This window comes from Gracilinanus agilis, chromosome 4 (assembly GCF_016433145.1).
Source record: "Gracilinanus agilis isolate LMUSP501 chromosome 4, AgileGrace, whole genome shotgun sequence".
In the NCBI taxonomy this organism is placed as follows: Eukaryota; Metazoa; Chordata; class Mammalia; order Didelphimorphia; family Didelphidae; genus Gracilinanus; species Gracilinanus agilis.
The window spans coordinates 162,590,317-162,611,056 of record NC_058133.1 but is presented as its reverse complement, the minus strand read 5'-3'; the positions used below and the strand labels follow the sequence as shown (position 1 = coordinate 162,611,056).

The window sequence follows — 20,740 nt, the reverse complement described above, 5'->3', positions numbered from 1 at the left end:
CATTTTTAAAATAGCATATTCCAACAATGCTATAATGTCTAATTTTATTTAATGAATTATATTTTGCCATTGATTACCATGAAGAAATCAAAAATTTGTTTTGCAGTTAATAATGGAAAAAATATTCACAATATTGTGATAATCACAAAAGAAAATAAATTGCTATAAAATAGCACAATCCCTGAAATTCTAAGAAAATGATCACCCTACTGACTCACATGTATGTTGATCATCTCAATCTCTGAAGCTTTTGAGATTTCATAGCTTTTTTCATCAGTCTCAAATAGACATAATACTTAGAACTTCATTCTTTTAGCCTTTTATTTTTTACACTCATTTTTAGTACCTGCCCAATTGTTTGAATTCATGGATCTCCTCCAAGATTTCTCTTCCAGGTATCTCTTATGATATCCTATGCCATAAAATCTGTTTTAAAAATGGAAACTACAAATACACACACTGACTCTCTTTATTGCTTTCAGATCTTAGGATTGTTCAATGCAGAGAAAGAACTACACACAGGTGACTGCGTTCACCTTACAGGGATTCTCCAGCTTCCATGAACACCAGATCACACTCTTTGCCATCTTTCTTACTTTGTACATCTTAACTTTAGCCAGCAATGTCATCATTGTGACCATCATCTATATTGACCACCACCTCCACACCCCCATGTACTTCTTCCTGAGCATCTTGTCCACTTCTGAGACTGTCTATACATTAATCATTATCCCACGGATGCTATCCAGCCTTGTAGGACAGAATGAGTCCATCTCACTAGAAGGCTGTGCTACTCAAATGTTCTTCTTTGTCACCTTGGCTATCAACAACTGCTTCCTGCTCACAGCAATGGGATATGACCGCTATGTAGCCATTTGCAACCCTCTGAGATATATGATAATCATGAATAAAAAAATGTGTGTCCTGTTAGTATGTGGGGCATGTGCCATTGGTCTGATCACAGCATCTATTCAAGTGACATCTATATTCAACTTGCCTTTCTGTGGCACAGAGATAGCCCATTTCTACTGTGACATACGCCCTGTGATGAAACTTGTCTGTATTGATACAACAGTCAATGAGATTATCACCTTTGTCATTAGCTCATTAGTGATCTTGGTGCCCCTGGGCTTAGTCTTTATCTCCTACATCCTCATAATCTCCTCTATTCTGAAGATAGCCTCTGCTGAGGGGCAGAAAAAAACCTTTGCCACTTGTGCTTCCCATCTCACAGTAGTCATTGTCCACTATGGTTGTGCTTCCATTGCCTATCTCAAGCCTAAATCAGAAAATTCAATGGAACAAGACAGATTACTCTCCATCACTTACACCCTCATCACACCATTGTTGAATCCTGTTGTGTATAGCCTAAGAAACAAGGAAGTCAAGGATGCCTTAAGAAGAGCCATGGGCAAAAAGCTGCCCTAAGTGACTATGTGTTTTATAAGCATTCCTCAGGCCAGTAAAGCTGATGTCCTGACCATAAATATTGCAGAGTACATCAAATATATTTTTTCCTAAATTTGTATATATGTTCCTAAATTTGTATTCCTAAATATTTTATGTTCGTGTATATGTAAATGCATATATATATGTATATATATTTGTGTGTGTGTGTGTATATATATATATATATTCTTATATATATTCTTCACTTTTCAACAATTTCTTATATGTATACAAAGAATTGTTAAAAAGTGAGGAATTCGAATTGGGTAATTGAAAAGGAATTGGGTACCCCTTTCATACTGCTTCTATACTTCCTCATCTGACTCCTGGTAATCCTACATTCCCCCTTGTATCCTCTGGATTTGATAAGGATGGGGGTTTTTTTCTACTTAGTTCACCTGAAGAGAGAAGTTGGAGTTCTCCAAAAGAACTTAAGTAGCACTATATGAAAACAGGTACATTAAAAAAAATAATACAGCATAGAGTTGTTTACATATGTTATCTCATTTCATTTTCAAACTAACCCTGGGGTGGGGGGTGGGCAGGGAGAAGAGGTACTCTGTGAAACTGAATTTTCTGTATAACAAGTTTCAGGATAATTGAATTATGTCTCCTTGCATTGTAAAACTGTTGTCATTTTTACTGTTCTTGATTGAAATCTGTTATATAAATTCCCTATCTGGCCTTCTTAAGCGGAATGTAATCAGACCTTATACTTAAGGTAATTTATGTTCCTAGAAAAAAAGTTACCCTAATTCAAACTAATTTAAGTTTAATATGAATCCTCTATACAAAGACAATGTATAGTCATGTGGATGGTCACATTCATGACCAAAGGCTTCATTCACAGTGTCTTATACTAAGACTAGAAGCACCTTATTTATTCAACTATAATATATTTGTAGCACGTGAAGATTTCTGAAGTGCATGCAAATTGATTTGAGGGCGAGATACAGCAACTAACCACAATAAATTTTAATTGATAGGCTATATCGTTGTCAGAATGATGTCTTGCACTGACTCGTCTGCTCAAAACCCTTCAAAAGTTTCCCATTAAGTAATCTTCAAATCCCTTCGCCTAGCATTCAAGGTTCTCCTCAACAGTGTTGCCCTGTCTTTCCATTCTTGTTGCGTACTTTATAATTCTCTAGACCAATTGGAAAATTCACTCCCCATAATACTCACCATTAAAGCATCTCCATGTCCATACTCATGCTATTCCTTATGCACGGAATGAAAAGGAGTGAACACTTTTTTACTCCCAACTCAACTCCCTCTGTTGAATTCCTACCCATTTTTAAAAGACCAACTTAAATGCTCTCTATGCAACTCTATGAAGGATTTCCTGATCCTCTAAATTAACCATAAATTTACACACAAACACACACCCACACTCACACACCATTGTCCTCAAGAAGTACTATGCCCTTATCTTTGTGTATTAATTATTGTGTGTCATACCCTCCTGTTAGACTGTAAGCACAATGAGAAAGATATCAAATCTTGTTTATCTTGGTCCTCCCTCACTGCCTAAAACATATTGTATACTACATACAGTAGATGTTCAATGTTGTTTTTCTGTTATATTTTAGTCATACCCAACTCTTACAACCTCATTTTGGGTTTTCTTGGCAAAGATAATGGAGTGGTTTGCCATTTCCTGTTCCTGCTCATTTTACAGATGAGGAAACTGAGTCAAATAAGATTAAATTACTTGCCCAGGGTCATGCAACTAACTAGTATCAGGGGCCAGATTTTAACTCAGGATAAGTCTTTCTGACTCTAGGCCCCACAATCTATCCACTGTGCCACTTAGCTAAGTATGGCCCAATGTACTCATGATTAGATGCAATTATTTGTAAAAATTTCTTTATTTCTATAAGGCCAATACTTTTCTCTTTATATCATGCTGCCTTCCCAAAATAAAGTTCCTAACTTACTTCCCCTGCAATTCCTACCCCAATTTTATAGACAAAATACAAAGTAAGGGTAAACTTCATGAAAATTCTGGTTTCAATGGGTATATTTTCACAGGCATGTTTGAGAAGACCTTTGGGAAGATTAAAGAGCATTGAATTCAAGAGCTTTTTAAGAAGTTGATCCAAAGATATATGTTTTGTTTCTTTCTTTTTCCCTATTGTCAATGTCCCTGAAGTAAACATAGGCAGCAAGTTGCTAGTCATTCTCTTACTACCAAAACAGATTTTTTCCTGTTTTTCAAGGTTCTCAAACATCAGCACTAGCAACTCCAAATGTAAAACATACTTACCTTTATAGTATAAGAACAAACCCTAAGGCGAACTGAATTTTTCATATTTGAATTATTAAATCATGGAATCCTATATTTTGAAGGGACCGGGAAGATCATCCAGCCCAACTTTCTTGATAAAGAATGAATTCCTGGTTATTAAAAATCACTATTTGGTAAAAATTTCTAGGAGAACTAGAAAGTAATCTGGCAAAAACTAGGCATAGAACAATATCTTACACCATTCACTAAGACAAGATCAAAATGGATACATGATCTAGACTTAAAAAGAGATATCATAAGCAAATTAAAAAACAGAGAAAACATTACCCATCAGATTTATGGATAGGAGAGGAATTTATGAGCAAACAAAAGATGGAGAATATTATGGGATATAAAATGGATAATTTTGAGTACATTAAATTGGAAAGGTTTTGAATAAATAAAACAAATTTTTCCAAGATTAGAAGGAAAGCAGAAAATTGAGGGAAATGTCTCATAGATGGTCTCTTGGATAGATGTCCCATATCTAAAACATATAGGTAACTTTGTAATTTATAAGAATAAGAACCATCCCTCAACTGATAAATGTGAAAAAGTTATGAACAGACAGTTTTTGGATGAAGAAATCAAAGTCATGTATATGTATATGAAAAAATACACCAAATCACCATTGATTAGAGGAGTACAAACTAAAACAATTCTGAAGTATCATATAACATCCATCAAAATGGCTAGAATGACAAAAAGGGGAAAATGACAAATGTTGGAGGGGACATGGGAAAATGGGGACACTAATGCACTATTGGTACAACTGTGAATTGATCCAACTATTTTGGAAATTAATTTGGAATTACTCCCAGAGTTCTAAAGCTGTGTATACCTTTAGGCCTAGCAATACTATTGCTGGATATGTTTCCCAAAGAGATCAGGGATAAGGGAAAAGAATCTATATATTCCAAAATATTTATAGCAGCTCTCTTTGTGGTGGCAAAGAATTGGAAATTGAAGGAATACCTATGAATTTGAGGTTGGCTAAACAGATTGTGGTATATAATTGTGATGGAATACTATAATGCCATAAGAAAAGACAGGGAGATTAATTTTTTTAACTTGGAAAGAACTACATGATATAATGAAGAATGAAATTAATAGAACCAAGAGAACATTACGTGCATCTACTGATTTAATATTAGAAAAATAACTTGTGAATGTTCACCTCCAAAGAATGAACTGAAAAATGGAAACACAAAAGACATAATCTATATGCATATCTGTTTGCTGGATGATGCCTTCTATGGTACAGGGAGGTGAGGGAGGAGCTGAGATACGTGGACATAAATTCTATTAATAAATTTTTTTAATTTTTTAAAAGAATGAGTCCCTGTCAAATGGTCATCCAACTTGAACACTTATGGTGACTGAATTACGGTGAATGAATTCTCTATATGAAAAGGAATTATTGGATAGCTGTAATTTTCAGAAAGTTGTTCTTTGCAATGAGCTAAATCTGCCTGATTGTAATATCCTACCACTATCACCTCCCTTAGTAAATAACAGGAAAAGCCTATGATATAGGTACTTATCCCTCAGCACATGTTACAATGAAATACTAATGAAAATACAGTATTTTAAATAATTCAATACTTCAAGGATCCATTACTATGCCCGGGTCAGTACTGCTCTGCGTATTGCAACCTCTCTATGATTTGAGATGATAGATTTAGAGTTAGAAAGAATGTTAGAAGCCATCTAGAGCAGCCACATAATTTTATGATGGGAAAACTGATGTCTATAGAGGTTAAAGTGGCTTGTTCGCAAGGAGTGACAGAAGTCCAAATTGAATTCAGATCTCTGGTTCCAAATTCTCTTTCCACTGTATCTCACTAACTTGGGAGATGATATTTCACAACTAATGTACTCTCCCTCCCCCTGAAAAAAAACAAACCCTCATGAATGTTGATTGGTTTTGCTGATATTTTTCTCTTCTTCCGCTTTTTCTTTCTTATAAAGGATTACTTTCTGGGAGGAAGACAAGAAAAGGAAACAGGGGAAATTCTAAGTGCTAAGCACTCCATCTAAAAGCAAAGAAGTCAATAAACATTTTTTTTAATCACCATCTGGTGTCCAACCTCAAATTGAGTCCCTCTGAACTTACTTAGACTAGTTCTTAGATGTCTGACATACAATCCATCACTTTCCATTAATATAGCTTTGTGAATTCAGGGTTACATCTATGACACAATGAAATTCCAAGGGACTTCCAGGAAAGCATACATTACAAATTTACATATTACTTCTGTGGGTAGGGAGTAGAATGTCATGATCTAAAAAATATGGTGTCATAACTACAAAGAGCATTGGGTTTCCATCAATTAATCCCAGAAACACCATAGGGCATTTTTTTCCAAAAATCACTCTGAGTTCAAATTTCTTTTAGTGATATTTTAATTTACACTGTTGCAGTCGTTATGTATACTGTACTCAATTCTGCTTATTTTACTCTATATCAGTTCACACAACTCTTCCTACATTTCTCTGAATTCCTTAGACATCATTTCTTGCTGCATGATAATATCTCCTTCCAATTGCTCAAATAAACATGATTTTTTGAAACTAAATACCTGGTCACTTTGACAGCTCATACCTTCTATTATATGTAAAATTTCAAAGAAGATAGAGAACAGTCCCTAAAAGCAGGAATGAAGTACTGAAACTTTTACTTCAGGGATATATTCAGTAAAGTTCAACCACTGTGACTTTCAGTTCCCTGAAGAATGAAAGAATTACCTATGGAAGAAATTCAACATGAAAGATGATATGTTCTCAATGCATGGGTGACTTATGGTACACTTCAAAGGAGAAAGATATAATCTTCTTAATGAACTCCTAACCCTTTTGAGAGTAATCTCAGACAGAAAAAATTACCCTCTGTGAGATGGAGAAACTTAGGAATCCTGTGAAGGTCAACTTCAAACTGCATTATCATAGGTTTCTAGAGTAAGCATGACCCAACTCAAGGGCTTATACAAAAAAAAAAAAAAAAAAAAAAAAAAAAAAAAAAAGCTTGTATAAATCCAGATATGGATAGATGGATGGATCGATGGATGGGTACACATCTGAAACTATGGAGTCTTTTATATAACCAGTAGGTTACACATTCTATAGGACTCTGATAGGTAAACTATGAACAAAATAATTAAAATGAATCAGTAAACCATGCTATGAGTCCTCTATGGATTAAACAGCCAAGCTTCTCATTTAGCAACTAGGATTATATGAGATATCTGGCCAGTAGAGATGTCAGAAAAAGAGTCAAGAGGACTCTATAACCAGGGTAAAGTGGATAGAGCTGGCCAAATTTCATTTGGACTTAGCTGGCCTTTTGCCAGATCCTTTCTGTCCTAAGCCCCACTTAAATAGCTATGAGTCTTGAAAACAATTATTCTCCCAATTCCAATATGTATAGGTCTTGATAACAGTTAAAGAATAATCCTTTAGGAAAGTGTATTCCTATTTCACTGTCTCATTGCTAATTTTTCAAAGTTTGATTGTGGGAAGCCAATAAGAGAATAGATAAAAATCTGAGACTCCTCTTTTGACCCCTTTTGTGATCCTTGTGATTTCTTGTCGAAAAGTATTGTGGCCTTATTGAAGAGCTTTAGGTTCCTAGTGGGCCAGCATTTAAAAGATTAACACTCTCCCCCTTTGGCCAGGAATGCAACTGCCTGGTATAGCCAAGGCCAAAACCTTAGCAGGGGCAATTCAACCTTGAGAAAAATATTCCCCGACTTGGCTTTCTGATAAGAACCCAGGCAAAATTCAGTCTTGGCCTTGGTCTGTTCTGAAGCCAATGAGACCTTTTGTGTTTTTATATGATATAATTTATAACTTCTGCACATCTGCAAAGTTTCGGGGAGGGGGTGTTTCTTTTGTGTGTAATGAGTCTTGAAATATATATAATAAACGCCATGCTCCTGGAGACAGAGCTGGAAGCATGAGCTAAAGACAACTCCAGAGTCCCATTATTTCCTTATCAACTAAACTGTCCTTATCAGATTATCAAAGATGATAAAGAGATCTTGAGATTTGATGAAATGTTCTACTTTTGAAATGTAAATTCCTTGTTTGGTCTGTTTGTGAAGGTTCAAAGTCAGTTTAAGTTTCTAGTCAATCTAGGATGGGGGAAATCAAACAATTAAGTCACTTATTCTCTTGACCCTAATTCCTGTGCTCATACCAGAGAATTTCAACTTATATAATGATACTCCTTCAAGTGTCCTAATTTTTTAATTCTTCAATATAATCAGTTCTCATAACCAACTTTGCCATTCCACTTCACCTATGTATAGATATTTTACCATCATTACAATGGTTCTAATTCCATGTTCATAAACTCTAAAAATTTTCTATGTGATCATAACATTTCATTATTCCAATTTTCACTCTGCTGTATGCCTCATAACCCTGTTCTTCATCCTCATCATGCTCTCCAATCTCACCATCTTTCATTTCTTTTCCTAGGTTACTACTTCTGTACTGGCCAAAACTCCTATTCCTTCCCTATCTTGATCTCTTGGTAAATCAGTTCTCCCCATATCTTACTGCCAATCATGCCTTTTTCAAAAAAAAATCTTAAATTGCTCTCGTCATCCACAATTTTTTTATTTTTATGCTGCTGAACAGAAATGGAAAAAAGCATATAGACATGCTGACAGGGTTTACTTCAAATTTATGTAATAAACCTCAACTAGGCCCTCACTGAAGTAAAGCCATCTATTTATACCTCTCTAATTTTTTGTCTTTCCACCCATCACAGTGTTTCATCCCTCCTCAAAACTCCCATAGTGCTATTTCCTTCCACTCTTTCAGTTGAGGTCTTTATCTCTTACTATGAAAAAAAATGAAGGCCATCCACTAAAGGTTCTCTCCTCTCCCCTTTTTATTTTCTAATACTTTCTTCAGAGGCCCTTTATTGATTTTCATCTTTTATTGCATGTACATAATAAAATATATGTTTAATATTTCTGTTTTCATTTGGTTATGAGGTTATTGTGTTCTTGCACATGACCAAGTACTGTAAATGTGCCATACACAACTAAGAAAAATATATATTCCTTGTTATTCCTATGCAACAATAGTTAGAGATCTGTCATATATAATTTTTTTCTAAAATTCTGTATAGTTTCTAATTTCTTATTCATCTCTGTCTAGGTCAGTAAGTTCCCCAACTATTATAATTTTGTTAGTTATATTCCTATAATTCAGCTAGCTTTCCCTTTAATTACTTAGATATTATGTGTATTTGTGTGGATAAAGTACTGATTTTATTTATTTTCTATGGTGCCTTTAAGCAAAATATAGTATTTCAACTGATCTTTTTTAACTATGTCTATTTATACTGCTGCTTATTCTGGGACTATGGATATTATCCATCCTTATTTTTTCCCCAAATTTATTTGAAGCACAATAAATTCTACTCCAACCCCTAATTTAACTTGTAAAGCATTAGTTTTCATACTCATTCCTTATACACAACATATTGTTGGTTTATGCTTAGTTGTTTCTAAATTATTCTGCTACCTTCTCATATGTGAGTTCATACCATTCATATTCACTATTACATTTATGTTTTTCCCTCCATAGTATCCACCTTTAATTTTCCTCTTCCACTTCCACTTCTTTAGAAAGAAGATTGGGAAAGAACAATGCCAGCTTTAGAGGTGAGAGGTTTTAAAGTAGATTTCTGGTAACATTCTTGTAGTCCTGAAATAAGTGTAGGAACTCCCCCCGCTCTTTTGGTCTTATTAATAATTGTTTTTCTAGTTCCCTCTTAAATCATTTCTAGGCTGTTCAAGGACCTCTCACACTGGGAACTAATAAATGCTTTTTTAAAATAATCAATAAGCAATAAGCATGATTGGACCTTGTATTGTCTATAACTTTCAGTAAGTTTTAAGATCATTGTAGAATATAATTTACAATAGCCAGCTTGTCATCCTCATTGAGGATGCCTTCCCTCCATTTATAGATAAGATTTTAGGTAGATGGGAAAGTAAAAATATTGATAAGTGATTGTTAGTGTTCTCTTGGTTTCCTTTTTTCTTCAATAATAAGGTTATTTAGTCCCTCCATATGACATCTTGTGATACAATCTCTCACAACTCTGTTGCCTCTAGCATAGATGTTTTCTTTATATACATGGTTTGATCCATCTGTTTTTTTTTCCTTCTTTGTTCAAATTTAGACCCAGTTATCAATTTCCTCCCCCTAACTCCCCAAGAATACACAGGACTATGATGTTAGACACCAACTGTGGTTGAACTAGCATCCTTGATGATGAAAACAATTTGCTATACGTATAAACTTTTTATGCAAAAATTTTATTTATATAAATCACTTGTCACAAGAAGACCAAAAAAACCCCAGAAAGTATCCAGAAATTAGATAACAAATACTTGACTTACCTAGAGGAAAGAGGATTACCTAGAGGAAAGAGATTGCAATCAAAGGCAACATTGATTTAGAAGATAATTTATTTACAAAATCTTAAAAAGTATTATGTCTGATTATAAATAGTGTAGTCCCTAAAGCAGGAAGAAGCAGTGAAAAGTAAAAATCCAGTTTGAAGAAAGTTTTGCAAGAGATATACTAAGCAACAAAATCTCAAGGATTTTTACAGATAAAATGGAAGAAATATAATAGAATAATTATCATTTATATATTTATATATTGCTTCAAAGTTTGCAAGGTACTTTATATATGCAGTATATAATATTTCACATGTATGTGTGTATAATAGATATGTCATCCATACTTACATGTATGTAGTATTCTATGGCAGAGTTGGTAAAGGTTTTCAAGTTCTCGGTGTACAAACTGTAACTTCAAGTTGCCTGTTGTATTATAGAAAATGGCAGGGTGGAATTCCTGCAAGGTACAGGGTCAAGCTTGCAGGAATTCCACCCTGCCATCTTCTATAATACACTCTGAACCCCTGGCATTACACCAAGAGAGTGGAGGGAGGAAGTGCTGGCTTTGAGCATCTAGATAGAGGGGTGGAGCATGCAAAAAAATTTCCCAGGGAGCTGGGAAGAGGGGAAACAGAAAAGTTCCCCCATGCCAGCTGGGCATATGTTCTATTTACTTCACCAATGCTGCTCTATGGTTTAAAGAATCATTTGTGGACCTTTTTGGCTTAAACTTTGACACATTGAGCACACTGAGATATCTAAATGATATCAAAAATCTGCCTTTCTGGTAGAGAAAAAATGGCCCTATACCTGTGCCACCTTTACCAAATTCCTGACAAGCAGTACTAGCTTCATTTTATACTTGGCTCCTTTTTTCATGCTACTCTTTCCATAGTTTTGGTTCCCTTCTGTCAGTCTTACAGAGCAAATGATAGGTATCATTGTGCAGCCTTCAACAAATACATGGATAAGTTAAGTTGCCTTTGTTTCTAAAGGAAACCCAATTTTGTTGCCAGAGTTCTAATGAAAACACAGTCACCTCCAAAGAGGCTCAATAAATAATTCAAATTTTCATTTAAATCCTTAGGCACTTTGATTTTTGGACTCTGACTCTTCTGGGTTCCCAGAAGTCTTCTTATAAATTGATCTTAGAAACTTGAACCAGACAAGATGATGCTACCTAACAGAGTTCTCTCTCATGGTCACTTCTTCTGGTCTCATGGAATAAGGAAGGTATTTCTTTCTTTTTTTTCTTGCAACTTTGAATTTTTATTTTTTAGAAAATGTTTCCATGGTTACATGATTCATGTTCTTACTCTCCCCTCCACCAACTCCTTTCCTCCTTGAGCTCTGCTGGTTTCTCCTTTAGAAGATGCTATACCATTTGGTGCATACATGTTGAGTACTGCTATTTCTTCATTGTTTATATTGCCTTTTATCTTGACATTTCATCCTATACAGTTTTTCCCTGTTCCCTCTAAGTATACTTCTAGCTACCCTATTGATAATAACAATTTTAAGAGTTACCAATATCTTCTTTTCATCTAGGGATATAAGTCAATTGAACTTATTGGGTCCCTTAAAAAAAGGTTTTTTGTTGTTGTTTTTCCCCACTTTCTTAATTACCTTATAGTGATTCTCTTGAATCTGTGTTTGGACAGCAAACTCTCTATGTAAGTCCTTTTTTTTCTTTATGAATGCTTGGAAGTCTTCAATTTTGTTGAATGATCATACTTTCCCCTGCAAGAATATTGTCAGTTTTGCTGGATAGTTAATTCTTGGTTGTAGACACAGCTTTCTTGCTTTCCAGAATATTATATTAGATGCATTCCAGTCCTTCAATGTAGATGCATCCAGATCCTGTAGTTCCCTGGTATCTGAATGACTTTTTCTAAGGAGATTGTAATATTTTTTTCTTGCTAAGGTAGTTTTTTAATTTGGCTATAATATTCCTGGAAGTTGTCAGTTGTGAATTAAATGAAGAAGGTGATTTGTGGATTCTTTCAATTTCCACTTTTCCCCTTTGTGCAATAATGTCAGGACAGTTTACTTGTATAATTTCCTATAGGATGATGTCCAGGCTTTTTCTTTTTTTACAAAACTTTTTCCATGGTTACGTGATTTATGTTCTTCCTCTCTCTCCCCACACCCCAATCCCCCTTAGCCAACACACATTTTCAGCTTTTAACATGTGCCATCGATCAAGACCTATTTCCATATTATTGATAATTGTTCTAGGGTGGTCATTAAGAGTCTACATCCCAAATCATGTCCCCATCAAACCATGCGTTCAAGCAGTTGTTTTTCTTCTGTGTTTCCACTCCTGTAGTTCTTCCTCTGAATGTGGGTAGCTTTCTTTTCCATAAGTCCCTCAGAGTTGTCCTGGGTCATTGCATTGCTGCTAGTACAGAAGTCCATTACATTAGATTTTACCACAGTGTATCAGTGTCTATGTACAATGTTCTCCTGGTTCTGCTCCTTTCACTCTGCATCAATTTGTTGAGATCATTCCAGTTCACATGGAATTCCTCCAGTTTATTATTACTTCGAATACAGTAGTATTCCATCACCAGCAGGTACCACAATTTCTTCAGCCATTCCCAAATTGAAGGGCAAACCCATGTTTTCCAGTTTTTTGCCACCAAAAAGAGCACAGCTATAAATAATTTTGTGCATGTCTTTTGCCCTATGATCTCTTTGTGGTACAAACCCAGCAATGGTATGGCTGGATAAAAGGGTAGGCAATCCTTTAGCTCTCTTTTGGCATAGTTTCAAATTGCCATCCAGAATGTTTGGATCAATTCACAACTCCACCAAGAGTGCACTAATGTCCCAATTTTGCCACATCCACTCCAACATTCATTACTCTCCCCTGCTGTCATTTTAGACAGTCTGTTGGGTATGAGGTGATACTTCAGAGTTGTTTCGATTTGCATTTCTCTAATTATTGGAGATTTAGAACACTTTCTTATGTACTTATTGATAGTTTTGATTTCTTTACCTGGAAATTGCCTATTCATGCCCCTTGCGCATTTGTCAATTGGAGAATGGCTTGATTTTTGTACAATTGATTTAGCACCTTATATATTTGAATAATTAGACCTCTGTCAGCGTTTTTTGTTATATTTTTTCCCAACTTGTTGTTTCCTTTCTGATTTAAGTTGCATTGTTTTTGTTTGTACAAAACCTTTTTAATTTAATATAATCAAAAGTATTTATTTTACATTTTGCAATTTTTTCTAACTCTTGCTTGGTTTTTAAATCTTCCCTTTCCCAGAGATCTGACAAGTATACTATTCTGTGTTTGCCTGATTTTCTTATAATTTCCTTCTTTATATTAAAGTCATTCCCCCATTCTGAATTTATCTTGGTGCAGGGTGTGAGATGTTGATCTAAACCCAATTTCTCCCATATTGTTTTCCAATTTTCCTAGCAGTTTTTGTCAAATAGTGGGGTTTTGTTCCAAAAGCTGGGTTCTTTGGGTTAATCAAAAACTGTCTTGCTAACGTTGCTTACTCCAAGTCTATTCCACTGATTGTTCCTTCTGTCTCTTTGCCATTACCATATATTTTTGATGACTACTGCTTTATAGTACAGTTTAAGATCTGGTACTGCTAGGTCACCTTCCTTCATGTTTATTTTTCATTATTTCCCTTGATATTCATTGTCTCTTGTTCTTCCAAATTAACTTTATTTTAGTTTTTTTCTAATTCAGTAAAAAAATTTTTTTGGTACTTTGATAGGTATAGCTAATTCAGTAAAAAAATTTTTGGTAGTTTGATAGGTATACCTAAATAGTTAAATTAATTTGGGTAGAATGGTCATTTTTATTAGGTTAGCTCATCCTACCCATGAGCAATCAATGTTTTTCCAATTGTTTGGATCTAGTTTTAATTGTTTGGAAAGTGTTTTGTAGTTGTGTTCGTATAATTCCTGTGTTTGTTTTGGTAGATAGATTCCTAAGTATTTTATATTGTCTAGGGTTATTTTAAATGGTATTTATCTTCCTACTTCTTGCTACTGTGATGTGTTGGAGATATATAGAAATGCTGATGATTCATGTACATTTATTTTGTATCCTGCAACTTTGCTAAAGTTGTTGATTATTTCTATTAGCTTTTTAGTTGATTCTCTAGGATTTTTTATGTACATCATCATATCATCTGCAAAGAGTGATAGCTTAGTCTCCTCATTGCCTATTTTAATACCTTCAATTTCTTTTTCTTCTCTAATTGCTACTGCTAGTGTTTCTAGTACAATGTTAAATAATAGAGGTGATAGTGGGAATCCTTGTTTCATGCCTGATCTTATTGGGAATTTATTTATCCCCATTGCATATGATGCTTGTTGATGGTTTTAGGTATATACTGTTTATTATTTTTAGGAAAGGTCCTTCTATTCCTATACTTTCGAGTGTTTTCAATAGGAATGGATGTTGTATTTTGTCAAAGGCTTTTTCAGCATCTATTGAGTTAATCATGTGATTTTTGTTTTGCTTGTTGATATGGTCAATTATGTGAATGGTTTTCCTGATGGTGAACCATCCTTGCATTCCTGGTATAAATCTCACCTGACCATAATGAAAAACTCACCTGATCACCTGCTGGAGTTTCTTTGCTAGTATTCTGTTTAAGATTTTTGCATCTATGTTCATTAAGGAAATTGGTCTGTAGTTTTCTTTCTCTGTTTTTTATCTACCTGGCTTTGGAATCAGTGCCATCTTTGTATCATAAAAGGAGTTTGGTAGAACTCCTTCTTTGCTTATTATGTCAAATAGTTTGTATAGTATTAGAATTAATTGTTCTTTGAAGGTTTGATAGAATTCACTTGAGAATCCATCTGGTCCTGGTGATTTTTTCTTAGGGAATTCTTTGATGGCTTGTTTAATTTCTTTTTATGATATGGGATTATTTAAGTATTCTATTTCTTCTGTTGTTAACCTAGGTTTGTAAATATTCATCCATCTTACCTACATTGCTGTATTTATTGCCATATAATTGGGCAAAAAAGTTTTTAATGATTGTCTTGATTTCCTCTTCATTAGTGGTGACTTCTCCCTTTTCATCCATGATACTGTTAATTTGGTTTTCTTCTTTCCTTTGTTATTAGATTTATCAGTACTTTGTCTATTTTATCTGTTTTTTTTTTCAAAATGCCAGCTTCTAGTCTTATTTATTAATTCAATAGTTCTTTTACTTTCAATTTTATTGATTTCTTCTTTAATTTTTATAATTTCTAATTGAGTTTTTAACTGGGGATTTTGAATTTGTTCCCTTTCTACTTTTTGATTTGCATGCCCAGTTCATTGATCTTTGCCCTCTCTAATTTGTTAATATATGCACTCAAGGATATAAATTTCCCCCTGAGTACTGCTTTAGCTGCATCCCACAGATTTTAGTAGGATGTCTCATCATTGTCATTCTCTTCAATGAAATTATTAATTATTTTTATGATTTGTTCTGTAACTAACTGATTTTGGAGAATCCTATTATTTAATTTCCAATTAGTTTTTGATTTGCCTGTCCATGTGTCCTTACTGATTATTATTTTATTGCATTATGATCTGAAAAGGTTATATTTATTATTTCTGCTCTTTTGCTTTTGTTTGCCATGTTTCTATGCCCTATTACATTTTCAATATTTGTGAATGTACCATGTGCAGCTGAAAAGAGGGTGTATTCCTTTTTGTCCCTATTTATTTTTCTCCATATATCTATTAAATCTAATTTTTCTAGGATTTCATTCACCTCTCTTACCTCTTTCTTATTTATTCTTTGGTTTGATTTATCTAGATCTGACAGAGGAATATTTAGATCTCCCACTATTATGGTTTTACTATCTATTTCCTTCTTGAGCTCTGCCAGTTTCTCCTTTATGAATTTGGGTGCTATGCCACTTGGTGCATACATATTGAGCAGTTTTATTTCCTCATTCTTTATACTGCCTTTAGTCAGGATGTAATGACCTTCCCTGTCTTTTTTAATCATATCTATTTTTACTTTGGCTTTGTCAGAAATCACAATTGCCACTCCTGCCTTCTTTTTCTCATTTGGCACCCAAAAGATTTTGCTCAAACCCTGAACCTTAAACTTGTGTATGTCTACCCGCCTCATATGTGTTTCTTGTAGACAACATATGGTAGGATTTTGGTTTCTAATCCACTCTGCTATTTGCTTCTGTTTTATGAGTGAGCTCATCCCATTCACATTCAGAGTTATAATTATGAGTTGTGCATTTGCTGACATTTGTGTATCCTCCCCTTTTCCTAACCCTTCTTCTTAAACTATTTCCTTTTAAACCAGTGGTTTGCTTTAAGCAGGTATCCCTTATCCCCTCCCTTGATTAACTTCCCTTTCTACCCCCTCCCTTATTATTCCCCTCTTTTTTTTTAAACCCTTGTACTTCGGTGTATTGTCTCATAGGTGGAAGATTGGTAAGGGTGGGCAATGGGGGTCAAGTGACTTGCCCAGGGTCACACAGCTGGGAAGTGGCTGAGGCCGGGTTTGAACCTAGGACCTCCCGTCTCTAGGCCTGACTCTCACTCTACTGAGCTACCCAGCTACCCCCTCCTCTTTTTATTTTTAAAGGCCTAATGAATTCCCTCTCCCTTCTTCTCCCCTCCCTTTTTTGACCCCCCCACTCCCTTTCTCCCCTTGGTTTATCCCTTCTGACTTTGTCAGTAGGTTTAGATAGAGTTTTATATCCCAATGGATAATAGAGCTACTCTTCCCTCTCCAGGTTGATTACACTGAGAGTAAGGTTTAAATATTACCTCTTAATGCTCTCTTCCTCTCCTTCTTATAATAGTATTTGTCCCCTCCCCTTTCCATGCCCTCTTTGTGTGTAATAGAATATCCTGTTTTTCTTATTCACTCAAGTTTCTCTTGGTGTCCCCTACTATTCACCCCACTCTTTCCCACCCCCCATATCATCTTAGACCATTTAGTATTCCACCCTCTCCCTATGAATTATTCTTCTGATCACTATAATAGTGAATACTATAATATTGTATAGAGTTCACTACAGAGAATTATACATAGCATTTCTCCACATAGGAATACAGATAATTAGATCTTACTAAGGCCCTTAAAAAGGCAAATTTAAAAATTATAAGTTTTCTTTCTTTCCCCTCTGTTTCTAATTTACCTTTTCATGTTTCTCTTGATTTTTGTGGTTAGATATCAAACTTTCCGTTTAGTCCTGGTCTTTTCTGTGAAAATACTTGGAAATCTTCAATTTTGTTGAATGCCCATACTTTCCCCTGGAAGTATATAGTCAATTTTGATGGGTAGTTGATCTGTGGTTGAAGGCCCAGCTCTCTTGCCTTTCTGAATATCGTATTCCAAGCCTTGTGGTCTTTTAGTGTGGAGGCTGCCAGATCCTGTGTGATCCTGATTGGTGCTCCTTGATATTTGAATTGTCTCTTTCTGGCTTCTTGTAAGATTTTTTCTTTTATTTGGAAGCTCTTGAAATTTGTCTATTATATTCCTGGGTGTTTTCTTTTCTTAGTCCGGTGTAGGGGGTGATCTATGGATCCTTTCAATGTCTATATTGCCCTCTTGTTGTAGAACTTCAGGGCAATTTTGCTGAATAATTTCTTTTAGTATGGAGTCCAAATTTCTATTAATTTCTGCTTTTTCAGGGAGACCAATGATTTTCAAATTGTTTCTTCTAGACCAGTTTTCTTGGTCTGTCACTTTCTCATTGAGATATTTCATGTTTCCTTCTATTTTTTCAGTCTTTTGACTTTGTTTTACTTGTTCTTGATGTCTTGAGAGATCATTAGCTTCTAGTTGCTCAATTCTAGCCTTTAGGGACTGATTTTCCTTTTCAATCTGGTCATTTCTGATCTTCAGTTGACTTGCCTCACTTTCCAATTGTGAAATTCTGCCTTTTAAACTGTTATTTTCTTGCCTGATTTCCTTTTGAGCTATTTCCCATTTCTCTAGCCAAATCTTTTTCAACTTTCTTGTCATCTCAAATTTGAACTCTTCAAGAGCTTGTGACCAGTTTTCATTATTTTGGGAGGGTCTGGATGTGATTGCTTGTTTTTTCTCCTCTTCTGTTTGCTCGGTTGTCTGGATTTTCTCTGTGTAAAAGTTGTTGAGTGTTAAAGATTTCTTCTTGTTGTTAATCTTTCTCTTTTGACCTTCCTAATTCTGGGTTGCCATTGTTAGCCCAGCTTGTTCTCAGCTTTATCCTCATGCTCAGGGTCTGTCTGCGCTCAGGGTCTGTCTGTGCTCAGGGTCTGTCTGTGCTCAGGGTTTGTCTGTGCTCAGGGTCTGTCTGCGCTCTTTCGGCTCCTGAGGTCTCAGGTCTGGTTGTTTTCAAGATCAAGCGCCCTGGTGGATCCCCTTCCTTGATCCTCTGCTGGAGGTTCCTTTACAGGTCTTAGGGCACTGCTTCCACAGTCGTATACCTGTCTGCCCTGGTTCCCCACTCAGGGTTTCAAAGCCTTTGCTCCCGCCTGTGTCTGCCTCTGCCCGCGCCTGCGCTCCATTTCCTCGCTCAAAGTCCATGTGCGTTCTTTAGCCTTTTAGGGTCCTAAGTCTTGCTGCTTTCATGAACAGGCCCTGGACCTGCCAATGACTCAATGGGTGCCCCAAACTTGCTCTATTTCTTTTGAGCTGGTTTTGGCGTTGTAGGTGGTGTGTGTGTGGGGGGGGGGGGGTTGCTCAGCCCGCAATTTAGTGAGAGCTGTTTCACCCCTTTATAGTATGGAAATGCCCCGATTCCATGTACCTTCCACACTGCGCCCTGTTGTGGGATCCCTCCTTTCGTCTGGATTTGTTTTTGTGTCCCCTTGAGGAATCCTGTATGTTTCAGTTAAGAGAGGTTATGTGCTGCTTTTTACTCTGCCTCCATCTTAACCCGGAACCTCTCTTATTATATTTTAAGGTCTAATGAATTCCCTTTCCACTCTCTTTATGTGTTCCCCACCCCACTCCCCATTTGGTGTATCCCTCTGACTTTACCCATCAGGTTAGATAGGATTTGATATCCCAATAGATTTAGCTACTCTTCACTCTCAGGATTAATTCCACTGAGAGTAAGGTTTAAGTATTTCCTATTAACTCTCTCTTCTTCTCCTTCTTATAATAGTATTCATCCCCTCCCTTTCCCATGCCCTCTTTGTGTGGTATAGATTATCCTATTTTTCTTGTTCCTTCAAGTTTCTCTTGGTGCCATCTTCTATCCCCCCTCCCCACTTTTCCCCTATATCATCTTAGACCATTTAATACTCTAACCTCTCCTTATGACTAATTCTTCTAATTACTATAATAGTGAGTATAATTTTTTTAGAATTACACATAATATTTCTCCATATAGGAATACAAATAATTTGATCATACTGAAGCCCTTCAAGAAGCAAGTTTAAAAGTAAGAGTTTTCTTTCTTTCCCCTCTCTTTATTTACCTTTTCATGTTTCTCTTGGTTTTTGTGGTTCCATATCAAACTTTCCATTTAGTCTTGGTCTTTTCTCTGCAAATACTTGGAAATCTATCTTGTTGAATGCCCATACTTTCCCCTAGATGTATATAGTCAGTTTTGATGGGTAGGTGATCCTTGGTTGTAAACTCAATTCCTTTGCCTTTCTGAATATTATGTTCTAAGCCTTGAGGTCTTATAGTGTGGAGGCTGCCAGATCCTGTATTATCCTTATTGGTGCTCCTTGTTATCTGAATTGTTTCTTTCTGGCTTTTTGTAATATTTTTTCTTTAACTTAGAAGTTCTTGAATTTGGCAATTTTATACCTGGGAGTTGTCTTTTGAGAGTTTAGTGTAGAGGGTGATCTATTGATCCTTTCAATGTCAATTTTGCCCTCTGGTAGGAGAACATCGGGGCAGATTTCTTGGATACTTTCTTGTAATATGGTATCCAAATTTCTATTAATTTCTGCTTTTTCAGGAAGACTAATGATTCTCAAAGTGTCTCTTCAAGACCTGTTTTCTTGATCTATGATCTTCTCATTGAATCATTTCATATTTCCTTCTTTTTGTCAGTCTTTTGACTTTGCTTTATTAATTCTTTCTGTCTTCCACGATCATTGGCTTCTACTTGCCCAATTCTAGTCTTTAGAGACTGGTTTGTGGCTATAATCTTTTGGTTTTCCTTTTCAAAGAATTTGCTAATTATTTCATTTGATTTCTGTACCTCACTTTCCAATTGCAAAATTCTGCCTTTTAAACTGTTATTTTCTTGCCAGATATCTTCCATCTTTCTCATGATTTCAGATTTGAACTCTTCAAGAGCTTGTGACCAATTTTCATTTTGGGGGAAGTTTTGGATGTCTTTAATTGTTTGTCCTCTTCTTATTTCTGGGTTTTTTTCTGTGCAGGAGTTATCAAGTGTTGGAGCTCTTTTCCTTGGTCTCTTTGGTCTTCATTTCTTGGGCCTTGCTTAGCATTATTATGCTTTCTCAGCCAGAAGTCTGAGCAAGGCAAGCCCACTCTCTTTGTATGGAGCTAAGGAGCAGTTTTTGCCTGAGGCTACTTTACCAGTCTGGCTCACTGTCTACTAGGCCCCTGCTGTCAGCAGCCCCTCTCAGACTCACTCCTGTGCTGAAGGT

General features: G+C 35.6%; 1 protein-coding gene across 1 annotated transcript in view; it reads left to right on the top strand.

Moving 5' to 3' along the window:
• Window positions 1-498: 498 nt before the first annotated feature.
• Window positions 499-20,740, top strand: part of LOC123245630 (olfactory receptor 10J5-like) — a 69,640-nt gene continuing 49,398 nt past the window's right edge. Inside the window, exon 1 of the mRNA XM_044674597.1 lies at window positions 499-1,003. Within this exon, the coding sequence (XP_044530532.1) occupies window positions 499-1,003 (505 nt within the window). The remainder of the gene's footprint in view (window positions 1,004-20,740) is intronic.